This window comes from Salvelinus sp. IW2-2015, linkage group LG36 (genome assembly GCF_002910315.2).
Source record: "Salvelinus sp. IW2-2015 linkage group LG36, ASM291031v2, whole genome shotgun sequence".
Lineage (NCBI taxonomy): Eukaryota > Metazoa > Chordata > Actinopteri > Salmoniformes > Salmonidae > Salvelinus > Salvelinus sp. IW2-2015.
The window spans coordinates 37503407-37515952 of NC_036875.1; the positions used below are offsets into that span (position 1 = coordinate 37503407).

General features: G+C 40.8%; 1 protein-coding gene across 2 annotated transcripts in view; it reads right to left on the reverse strand.

The window, feature by feature from the left end:
• Positions 1–12546, reverse strand: part of LOC111959752 (rho GTPase-activating protein 15) — a 167908-nt gene that overhangs the window by 14991 nt on the left and 140371 nt on the right. For both annotated transcript variants that reach the window (XM_070437588.1, XM_023981546.2), the window contains one exon: positions 12362–12496. In XM_070437588.1, coding sequence (XP_070293689.1) covers positions 12362–12496 — 135 coding nt within the window. The remainder of the gene's footprint in view (positions 1–12361; positions 12497–12546) is intronic.

Sequence of the window (12546 nt, forward strand, 5' to 3'; positions counted from 1 at the left end):
CTGAGCCATGCTCTGTTCTGTCTCTGCTCTGTCTCTGTCACTGTTCTGTCTCTGTTCTGTCACTGTTCTGTCTCTGTCACTGTCACTGTTCTGTCTCTGTCACTGTTCTGTCTCTGCTCTGTCTCTGTCACTGTTCTGTCTCTGTCTCTGTCACTGTTCTGTCTCTGCTCTGTCTCTGTCACTGTTCTGTCTCTGCTCTGTCTCTGTCACTGTTCTGTCTCTGCTCTGTCTCTGTCTTTGCTCTCTCTGCTCTGTCTGTGGGAGCTTTCCCTGTCACTCTCTCTCAACAAAGTTATCTTGTTTCGTTTTTGTCCTCTGTATCAACTATGACTGGAAGTTATCACTGAGATTAATGGAACTGACTTAAGATGAGAGTTTAGTAAACACACTGAAATGGACCAGGTAATATATCTGTTAAGTACACTTTCTAAGAGGCGTCTGGTGCTACATAGCTAATCAATAGAAGGCCTCACCCTAAAATATTTAATCTAGTCTCCATAACTGGCACAAAGGACATGATTCATTAATGACTTTGCCGTTGGTGGCTGACATATTGGAGATGCCCCTCAGCTCACCATTGTGGACAGATGGAGAGGAGAGTGTCATTAATTTAAAGCAGGCTGAAATGCCCTGTTAGGATTATAGTATCTGAATGTGCTGATTCACTCCAATGTATCACACCCTGTGACATATAGCCTGACCTGTAAAGTCACACAGGGTCATGTTGCATGGTACTGATTGAGCACGGAAGCTAGTTGAATACAGGGCAGCATTTAGTGCAAAAAACGGTGTGTAACTTTCAATTCATTGGAAACGGTGCTGTTCTGAAGGACATTTGAAAAATGGGGAGGGGTTGGGTTATGGGTTGGGGAACGCTGTCAGCATGGACGCTGCCTTTTACATACGCCACTCATTGRTTCAAGCCACACCCACCAAACAGAGCAAATGTACCTCAAAGTCTGTTAAAAAAACATTGAAAAACGTTTTGTAGGAATGTGTCATTCAGTACAAACTGTCACGCAACATAGCAAACGTTTGATCGGACTGAACGCACCCCAGGCAATACTGCTCTTCACACAAACGTTCAAAACCTTTAGATCATTTTCAGCCTCCTTATAAATTGATTATTGAATTGACGGAGCTGACTCATTGTGGTACCACACAACACTAAATGTGGTACCATTTCATGGAAGACCCCGTTTTTTTTTGTTGACGAATCCAATATTGTTATAGATCTGGCACCGACAGGAAAGCAAAGTCTCTCAATGATGGGAAACATCTCAAGGGACACAGCGTACCCCACAGAAGACTAAACAAACATTAGTCATGTTAACTTTAGTCCCCGGGTTGCAGTATTAGGCAGAGTTTGGCCACCTAGAGGGGATTAAGTAATTTATGACTTGTTGTGAAAAGAGACCATTGCAACTCCTCATCCAGGTCTGCATACAACACAAACYAACACTGGTGGTCCAATGTAATTCAATACTGGATGGGGCGTAGCCCCTGGAACAMTCACTTGATCCAGAACAAAGATTGAAAAGTGATTGAGGTGTATGGATTGGAACAAGAAGGTAAGTGCCCCCAACATGTTTTCTTTTCTATCTCTAAGTAGAGCTAATAACCTACAATATAGCCATTTTTTTTTTAAATTATTTCATAGTTACTTTCATATTGTATCACTAAAACAATTACTACCAACTTCCAGCACATTTTATAGACAATTACTGCGAGAGAAAAGAAGAAACCTGTACACTGCTCTTGCTAGTATCGCTGCTCTATATTAGGCTTTACGTATCGGCCTCAYGGGCTTAAAAAGCTCTGACGAAGGCCTTGAGGCCGATACGTGAAGCTTAATAAAGAACAGGAATTACTAGCAAGAGCAGTGTGCAGGTTTCTTCTTTTTTCTCATGTTATTCAATTGTTACCATACACCTGCAATAAAGAAAGCTCAGATCTGCGTGTGCCTTTTGAACTTTCAATAGACAATTACTGCAGAATAGCCTTAAGTGTTTCAATCGGTGACACAGTGACTGGATACAAATTCACCATCTAAACCGCTGTGCATTTAATCCCATTAACAGGGAAACATCATTTGTTTCAGGAAATCTAGTATCAAAACAGCCTCATCTCCAGCCAGGCGTAGCGTGTGGCATGGATCACCAGAACCCTGTCAGGGCAAATATTATCAGAAAGCAAATAATCCTGGAAGTTGTGATTGAGATTGTAAATGGATCGCAATTGTTTGCTTTTGGTTAATGAATAACAAAGTCTTAGAAGATCATTGAATGCCCCCATTTCATAAAAAGGTAGTATATTGAATTATCTTGATCAAAGGTCAAATTGAATTATGAAGAAATGTTATTATCAAACTGAAATATTACCATATAAAAAGGTCTCAGCACAATAGAGCAGAAGTGCAAATTTCGAGATCATTTTTAATAATTTGTAKAATTTTTCATTGCATGTTCATGGTAGTGCTTTGCACCACATTTCCCATTGCAGAAAATACAAACATTATTAATTATCATTATGAACACAGATCACACGTCAAGAATCAATCTGTGATTATGATGAGTTCTCTGTATAAGTCTCTCTCAATAAGTCAGATAACAGAAAGAAACCATAGACTGTCATACCAGTCAGAATAACTCCTTCGTAAAGGGCTTGTAAGGCTCTGGGGTCTCTGCTTGCCTTTCTGGGATGTGCACTTTGCATTTGATGTAGAATAAATAATGACAGGATTTCCTAAATCTTTCTGTTAGTTTTGTTCTACCGTAATGGTGATTATTAGCTATACTAGGCCAGGTCAAAAAGTATGTGCAATTATTTATGTACAAATGCTGTGTCTCTTTGAAGCTTGAGAAGTGGTGTGTCAGCCAAGATGACCTGGAACTAGTGCTGGACGTTACAATTTWCCAATAAAGATCCTGATGAAATAGGCATCTGATGAGCTGACCCAATTGTAGCCTGGACCGTTTGCAGAATGTAGGATATCACCATGTTAACCATTTACAAACAAGTAACAAACATTAAAAAGAGGAATATGATTCTCTTAAGTTTGTCATATACTGTACATCCAGTTTTGTCGCCCTAATCGACAGTATTATCGTAAATACAAAACCCTCATTGGTAKAGTTATTGCTTAAGTGGGTGAATCAACTCCTACTGAGAGAATACATTCTCTTGATTTTCTGTGCTGAGCTGTTTTCRGCTGTGTTGTTTGTGTTTTTGTGTCAGTATAGTGACTAAATCAGAGCTGTGTATTAAACTGTGCTAGCTACTTAGTGATGAGAAAGTCCCTGGCTTGATGGAGATGTGAGGCAAGGAGCAGCTTACAGACTTCTCTCCACTCCCCACCTCCTCTGGGTTGCCCAGTTACTAATTCACATGACTCCATTTCCATGGTTACTGATGGCACAGACAAGGACCCAACAACTTTGGAAAATATGCATTTTTTTCTAATTAGCATTTTTGAATTAACAGAAGAAGATTTAAAAGGTTGCTGGTCATCAATTTCTGAGAGCAAAGAATGGAATAAAATCTGTTCATGTTAAAAGAGGTCAAATCTGTATGCAACAGATGAACACAGACAAAGCATACTGAGAATTCAACAGATAAAACACAGACAGCATACTGAGAGTTTCAACAGATAAAAACACAGACAAGCATACTGAGAGTTTCAACAGATAAAACACAGACAGGCATACTGAGAGTTTCAACAGATACAACACAGACAAGCATATTGAGAGTTTCAACAGATTTTAAACACAGACAGGATACTGAGAGTTTCAACAGATAAAACACAGACAAGCATACTGAGGAGTTTCAAAGAGTAAAACCACAGACAAGCATACTGAGAGTTTCAACAGATAAAACACAGACAAGCATACTGAGAGTTTCAACAGATAAAACACAGACAAGCATACTGAGAATTTGCACACAGCCATGAACATGTAACATGTTAGTTTACACATTTACTGGCAACACTAACAACGCCGCCACCTTCCTCTACAATCCAACCCCATGGTTTCAGTGTTCAAACATCAACTATAGACATAGTGCTCTAACAAGATCTAACTCAGTTCAACAAGATCTAACTCAATTCATAGTGTTTGCATTGATTTGCTTGCGGGGGGAAAAAAGGAGTGTTTGTCTGCGAGACAGGTGGCTGGAGATTCCAGATTCCCCTTTCTGATACTGAGGCCCACATGAATAATAGAACGTGGTAAGTTGGTGCCAGGATCAGGGCCTGCAAACACAGCTGCTCCCCTCAGCCTTCCAAGAATGAACAGCACACTGGGAAGGGAAACAGGGAGATAGTGCCTGCATGGGCCCCACCTGAGAACCTCAGACTGAGCAACTAATCAAACCTACGGGCTGAGACGGAGAGAAGAGAGAGGGAGAGGAGGGAAGATAGAGAGGAGGGAAGGGAGAGAGAAGAGAGAGGGAGAGGAGAGAAGAGAGACGGAGAGGAGGGAAGGGAAGGGAGAGGGAGAGAAGAGGGAGGGAGGGAGAGAATGGAGAGGGAGAGGAGGGAAGGGAGAGAAGAGTGAGGGAGAGGAGAGAAGGGAGAGGGAGAGAAGAGAGAAGGGAGAGGAGAGAAGAGAAGGGAGAGGAGAGAAGGGAGAGGAGAGATGGGAGAGGAGAGAGAAGAAGAGGAGGGAAGCGACAGAGGAGAGAAGAGAGAGGGAGAGGGGGTAAGGGAGAGGAAAGAAGAGCGAGGGAGAGGAGGGACGAGAGAGGAGAGAAGAGAGAGGGAGCGGAGGGATAAGAGGGAGAGGAGGGAAGAGAGTGGGAGAGAAGGGACGGGAGAGAGAGAGAGGAGAGAAGAGAGAGGGAGAGGAGGGAAGGGAAGGGAAGGGAGAAGAGAGGAGGGAAGAGAGAGGGAGAGGAGAGAAGAGAGAGAGAAGAGAGAGGGAGAGGGAAGAGAGAGGGAGAGGAGGGAAGGGAGAGAAGAGATAAGGAGAGGAGGGAAGGGAGAGAAGGGGGCATCAAAAGTAGAGAGAAAACCAATGAAACAGGATACCAGGAAGAGAAAGGAAAGAAGATGCAGGACTGAAGATATGATGTGATGATAAGTGTCTGTATTTAGGATATTTAGGAGATAACAATATCATCTCTCTCTCCATTATCTGTGGCTGAGACATTACTTTCATATGATATGAAAGGACTGGACCACATACAATAATACTCCAGCCATCATGTTGTAGTACTTGWAAGTATTTTTGTCCAATGGGACACAAGCTCTTAGCCCATGACTCAGGTAACAATACAATACTGCCTGTTGCTTCCTGGAACGGTGGTTTCAATTAGAGACCTGGTGATGTGTACTCAAGGCCGCCTAATCAGCCCACCATCCATCCACACAGGCCACAGGCCCATAGAATCTCCCCCTAATGTGACCCCATTACAGGGCCAGCCAGCACAGGCGATAGGACTAATGATGACAACCCATCTCCATCACCAGAAGACAATCTCCCAGTGTCTCCCAATCCCAGTGTCTCCCAATCACAGTGTCTCCCAATCCCAGTGTCCTAAATGGGGGATGACGGCGTCAAATAGCTCTGTTTAGTAATAATGGGTTGGCTGCAGATGAGGCCTTGCTCTAATGTTCTGGACAGTTCAACCAGCTCATRATCTTGGACTACGACTAAATGACAAGGGGCAGGTGATTACCATGTGCTGATGCCAAGTTATTTCCCAGTATCTTTGCAATGTAAATGAATGGCGTACCTCAATGAATGGCGTACCTCAATGAATGACATACGCCTCCATATGGTGACTAATACATCTATTTAGTTGCCCTCTCACATTAAAACTACATGAATTTAGTGGTGAATCTGTAGTGACCCTGGTCGTTTCATCTCTACGGTGTAGCAGGTTATCCTAATTACACCTCCTGCTATGAAGGGTTTTTTACACTGCTAATTAGTTGTCTAAACGCTGTCTGAGCCTCATCAGCCGTGTTCATGCTCATCTGATTAACTGGATAGAAACACCTTGAMCATCAGAGGGGATTCTGGTCTACATTCTGGAGCATGTCAATATTTATTGCCAAATTATACCACCACCTTGGGATTGTTTTCGCAATSTGTTTTCAGGGGCTTCTAGGGTTGCTAAGTGAATATTTGGCCTCGGGATGGGCATTGATAACAGCAGGCACTTTTGTTAAAATGACACATACATAACAAATAGGCATTAAATCGGGGAATAATAAAAATCACGTATTAAATAAAGCACATTATTCAATATCATCTCCTTATGTTTCGTCCATGGAGCTCAGGCGAGTACTCCAACCCTGAGGTGGCGTTACATGGCCCAGGTAGCTTTTCAACCTTTAATAGCATTGTTTACACAAGGTTAACACTGGCATCGGTAGGATGGCAGATAGGGTGGAGGCCTGATCATTGGCATGATAGTGGTTAATTCAGAGAGAGAGAGAGACTAGACAGACAGATAGACTGGACAGATAGAAAAACACATAAGGCCTTTATGAGACAACTTGGTGTACTGTAAATGGAGTGAATGATAAAGTGTACATACTGTTCAGCAATGTTCCCTCAAAATGTTTTCATCACTGAGAAAATGGCAGGTCTGCTGGGTGCAAACTTGAGCGATGTGAACATTTACTGTGAACACTGAGGCTGTACAATAGCAGCCAATGTGTGGTGTTCAATGTTGGCCTACAATCCATGACTTGTGAAAAAAAAACATGCAGGTCTTGATATTAACCTGAAAATGTTGTTGTGCTGTTTGATGCAAGAAACCACTTTACTAAATAAAATGCATCATTATTCCCACACCCTTATTGCAGAGAATCAGACAAAGTATGCTACCCTTTGCCTATTGGCTACTTAGCTTATTCAAGCCTATCTCAAGATACAACACCGCCCCTTTAAGATAAAAAAATAAGCTCTTTACCTGACTTGCTTTTCAAAGATGTCTAGAAATGTACATGTTTTGTGCTCTGGTAGGTAACAATCACTCCCCATTGCTGACTACAAATMATCTATAACTGGACTAATAACACACTAACTAGTAAAGGAAATGAACAACATGTGCACATGTGGCTACATGCAGCTCTCACTTTGATCTGAAAACAAGCACATCTTGGTTAGGTTGCACCAGTCTGTGTAGAGTAGGGGCTGAGTCCTGTGTGTCAATGCAATTGAATCCTACTCCGATGCGTTCTGCTTACAACAAAATCTCTTGCATAGTTGGTTTTGCATACTAAGTCTTGCATAGTTTGTTTTGTTTCGGTGTGTTGCAATGAAAGTAGCTAATATTGCATTGGTTCGATCACAATTCCCACAGTAAAGGGAAACGTTGATCGTGTTACCTAAGGGGGAAAACTCTAGAAAGTTGAGTGAAGTTCAATCTCGTGCTTCTCTATTTCTTCTCCTCGGCGTTCCCGGGAGAGCTGCGCGCTTAGAGGGAACATTGCTATTCAGTGTCATCTTGATGTTCTTAGAGGATATTATGCAACCTAAAGTTTATAACTCTGATGTTGTTTTGCTCTGGGCCGATACGTGGAGATAGTGGAGGAGTCTCTCTCTCTCTCTCTCGTCTCTTCTTTCTCTTCTTCTCTCCTCTCTTCCTCTCTCTCTCTTCTCCTCTCTTTCCCCCTGCCTTTCCCCTTTTTCTTCTCCTTCTTCTCTCTCTCTCTTCTCCTGCTTTACTCTCTCTCTCTCTCTTCTCTCCTCTCTTTCCCTCCTTTCTCTCTTCTTTCCTCTCCTTCCTTCCTTCTCTCTCCTCCTCTTCCTCTCTCTCTCTCTCTCTCTCTCTCTTCTCCCTCTCTCTCTCTTCTCTCTCTCTCTCTCCTCTTCTTTCTCTCTTTCTCTCGCACTCCCTCTCTCGCATCCCCCTTCTTTCTCTCTCTCCTCTTCCTCCCCTTCTCTCTTGGGTGAAGGAACTGAATTATTGGCAATACAGAATGGGGGTCTATCCCCTTCGGGGCCACAGGTCTGGAGAGGGGTGTTCCCAAAAGTAATGTTAAACATTTGTGTTACTTGTTTCCATCTACTCCATTTCAACTTATGATAATCATTAGCATAACCTACAAGATTAAACATTGCTCTGCGTTCTGAATTAATTCAACACTGTATATTGCTTTCATAGTTTGAATGCGCTTTAACAATGTTTGTTGTAGAGGTTATGAATTATTGGCCATCATCCATTCTCTGTCTACTGATGTATTAAAAATAAAACAAGTTAGCCCTCCAAAACTCAACCCAGTATGTCTATAGTGGAATCTAATTCTCTCTCTCTTTCTCTCCTCTGATTCCACATCCTCTTCATGGTGTTTTCAAGCTCACCCATTATTCAGCTGGACCTATACTTCTCGTGAGGAACTTATGCACCCACCAAAGAGAGACATGAAGAATGTTTACCAGCTGCAGTGTGGTTTGTGACAGAAGATGTAGTGAAGGTTATATCCACCAGCCTGGTGTATCTTAATGTACAACTCAATCCCATGAATGCAGCCAAGCCCCTTTCATTTCTGGCTGTTTTTCTGAGGACAATACACACTAACACATGGGTTATTACCCCCTTTACAACCAGACTTTGCCTTCTTATAGGCAAGATCACTAAATCTTTCAATTTTAATAACAGCCCTATGTAACCATTCTCCTCAAATACTAGCCTCTGTGTCCACAGAATATATTCCAATAATGATAGTCAAATGATTTCCCTACAGCAACTGCTTGGGTAAAATAACATTAAGTCATCAGCGTTTTCCAGTTGGATTCAAATATCCAATTCCTAGTAGTCCCGTGATAAATAAATAGACCAAAAACTTATGTTCATAAGTTTCCTTAAACTTTTGCTCTAATTTGTTCAAAATGCCACCACTTATCTTCTACCATATCTTTAGATATGTTGGAATTGTTCTATTTACTTTTAGAATTGTCCTCTATATTTACACAGCCAGCGTCTTTCCTTTTCTGTGGAATTATCTCTTATGTTTTATACATATTTTTCTAGAAATAACACCCCTCACTAATTCTATTGACGCTTACTTTTATGGGAAAATGTCCGCAGTAACCTCCGATAACCTGCCATGTATATATACTTTTAAAACATCCTAAGTCAAATTTTATATATCATTTATATCAGTCCCTCTCGGGAACGATATACACAAAACCTTATGTCCTCAAAATCAAAAATAAATTTGATGCCAAACGAGAAAAAGAGAAAAAATAATAATAATAATTAAAAAAAAATATAGATTAATAATAAATGTATTGTGCTTTGTAATACTCCAACATGTTTTGTGTCGTGGAAATTGAGATTACCACTATTTGTATGAATGGAAAACGTCCATCCGTGTCATTCTAGTTGCCAATGTTATGGTTTGCGTCTCTTTCTTCTCATTCTATGGGGTATTCTTTCGCCCCACAACAGACTATGCTTTTATTCAATTGGAACAGTTACATTTAATTCATCCCAATTCCAATGAACATTATTAAACGAAAGAAACACAAAAAAACCTTTAATCTAAAATTCTGTAAGTTCTGTCAACCTCCGTCTGTCTTCAGGGATTAGTTTCCAGAGCTTCCTCTAAGCGCCAGTTATTAACGGTGAATTTAAACAGTTTCTAATCCAAATAACATAAACTCAGTATCCCCTAGTATCTAGTTTATAATCAACATGTTTCCAACCCAATATTGGATCATCTGATAAATCAATCCTTAGTGTTTACTTGAACTCAAATTTAGACCTATATCTATTCAAATGACTTACAACATCCCTTTAATAATTAGGCAACATGTTAAAACTAAAAACACTTTTATGAGATAACCTCTTGTACTTATCATATTTTCTCCAAGAACTATGCCCTCCTTGTTGTCTCAGTTTCTCTCCTGTAGGTGGCCCTGATAATAAAATAAAGGTTCAGTACCCCAATCCTTTTAAGTCATGGCGTGTATTTCTCCCAACAAATTAATGTCATTTCAGCATGTCTTAATTTAGATACAGTTCACAAGGTCATCAGACACAGTTGTCCCTCACTATTCAGGTCGATTAGGGCGGGTATGAGCTCCACACCCACTATGTTGGTAATATTCTTCTCCCTGCCTAAAGCATGTCTGACGTCACCTTTCATGACAACTCCCTATTCTACTGGTGATCTTCGTCAGATGAATTACAGATGATTAGTGATCAACAAAACCTTACCGAAACCCACACTCCAATAAAAACCCTTTTAGAATAACTTTCAGACACTTTTTATATGCATTAATGAACAAAACACATTTGTGTCATTCCCCCAAAGACCTTAACCCCAAAGAACTGATAGTTTTACGCTTCATGAACCCATGTTATATCGAAATAAAAATTAAAATTAAACCTATTCGGAATAACTTATTCAATTTATGCGCTACAACTCTTCAGGTAATTTTCCAGCGGACATAATAGATTTTCAAAGTAATTTTATACAGTTTGAATAGAGTCTGGCTGTCTTATAAACATTTATACATGTAGTATCGCACCTTGTTCCAACAATTTGCGCAGTAAAAGGTTGATCAGGTCTTTTCACAAGAGAATTCCTAGGATGGTCAGGGGCATTTTTGAGACCATTAAATGTTTCCACTTTCCCCCTTTCTTAGGAGGCAACTTAAATAACACATTTTGCTCAAGAACCCACATGTCCTTGCATCCTTGGCCCATTACCCAATTTGAAAAAACTGAATTGCGAAAAAACCCTTCAAGTAAAACCTTACTAATTTGTTATATCATTCCCAGTACGATGTGCAGCTCCCCTCTTCCCAGCGCCCCCTCCTGTAGTGAAAAATGTAACATTTCATAGCCAATACATCGCAACACACTGACTGTACTCACGTCATCCACGAGGAACTCCCGAATTTTATGCTCTCTAACGAGATATTTTTTTTTAAAGCGGCTGAACTTTAATTAACTGTTCCACAGTAATTGCAGTCTCCAATTGAACATTAGTTGGACCAGGGAGAATGATTAAAAAACCCTTTTTTTCCCTTATTTCTTTCTGGAAAAGAAAGTTGTACATATTGTATATTCACAACGTTACTTTAAGTCAGGCAACCAATAATTTTACTTATCCATAGATATATATTTTCGAAAGCGTCTTTAACAGTTCCAGAGAATTATAGTAGATGATAAGAAATGTTTCTAAGAAACAATTAGAATTGATCCATCGTTTTAGTTATGATTTAGCTAGAGTTAAAGACGTGATCACAGAGTACTGCTTTCTTGGAGAACCGAAACATACTAAAACTGTATATCTCTTATGAAACACTTGCAGGTTCGCTCGAGAGAGACTAGAAACACCGACAAGGTGGAAAAAATTCCATTCTTCACTAACCTTCCAAACCCAATTGAGAGGTTTGGTAATTTTGACAAGGAAATAAATGTTGATATAGCGGCATTCCGTCTACCGCACTAATTTGTGCTAAGATTGTTTTACACATACACTTTAGCAGCACGAGAGAGAGAGAGAGGGGAGAGAAAAGAAGAGGGAGAGAAAAGAGAAAGAAAGAGGGAGAGAAAGATGAGAGATGAGAGAGGTGAGCGAGAGCGAGAGAGAAGAGAGAGAGAGAAGACCCACATCACCTCACTGTTCAACAGCGACCTCTTTTGACTCGACAGATAGAAAGCTGTAGATAAGCCTGCTACCTTTAAGAAACCACTTGGTGTACTGTAAGAGTAAATGATACAGTATAAATACTGTTCAGCGTCATCGTAACGTTCTAAGAGGATTTATTCACCGCCTCCAAATTCAACCTACATTTCTAACTCTGATGTTTTGCTCTGGGCTCATACCTCGGTGCCAAGTGACCATGTGGAAATATGGCTATTGATTTCACCTCTGTTGTTTTCCAGATAGTGGAGGAGTTTCAACGTAGCATACCACAGCTCACTCCTCTCTCTCAATTCAATGTTCAATTTAAGTGCTTTATTGGCATGGGAAACATATGTTAACATTGTGAATCTCTCGCTCTCTCTGAATGAAAAGTAGTTTAGTGCTTAACTGAGCGGCCTTGAGGACAACGTTTCTAGAGGCAAATAAAAGCATATGAAGTATAAACAGGATCAATGTTAACACACCAAGGGACCTGATGAATGTGTTACTATGTGAAACCCAGGCTAGCCTGCATATGTCACTGGTTACACAGTTCTGACACAAATACTATTCATCTAGATCTAGAGATTTTCAATGCAGTCCATATTTTCACTCTTCTTGACCTTAAAAAATGAAGGTGACTGAGACCTGACTGCAAGTGCATGCCTTGCAAATATGCTTTAAATATGCTTTAAAAAGGAGCTGACACTAAAATGTATGTGCTGATGACAAACAAAAGCAGCCCCAGCTGGCCTGTATACTCACTGATGGCCTCCACAAACAGCTCAAAGAATGGGAAGGGAAACAGCGGCTCTGGCAGTTCCCGAAAAAACATCTTGAGCGCCCCGGTGACAACGTGGATGTCCTCCCATTGGCTGTCGTCCAGGTTAAATACCACCTCTGGGACATCACCAGGAAGAGATGGGGAGAGAGAGAGGGGGTGTGGAGAG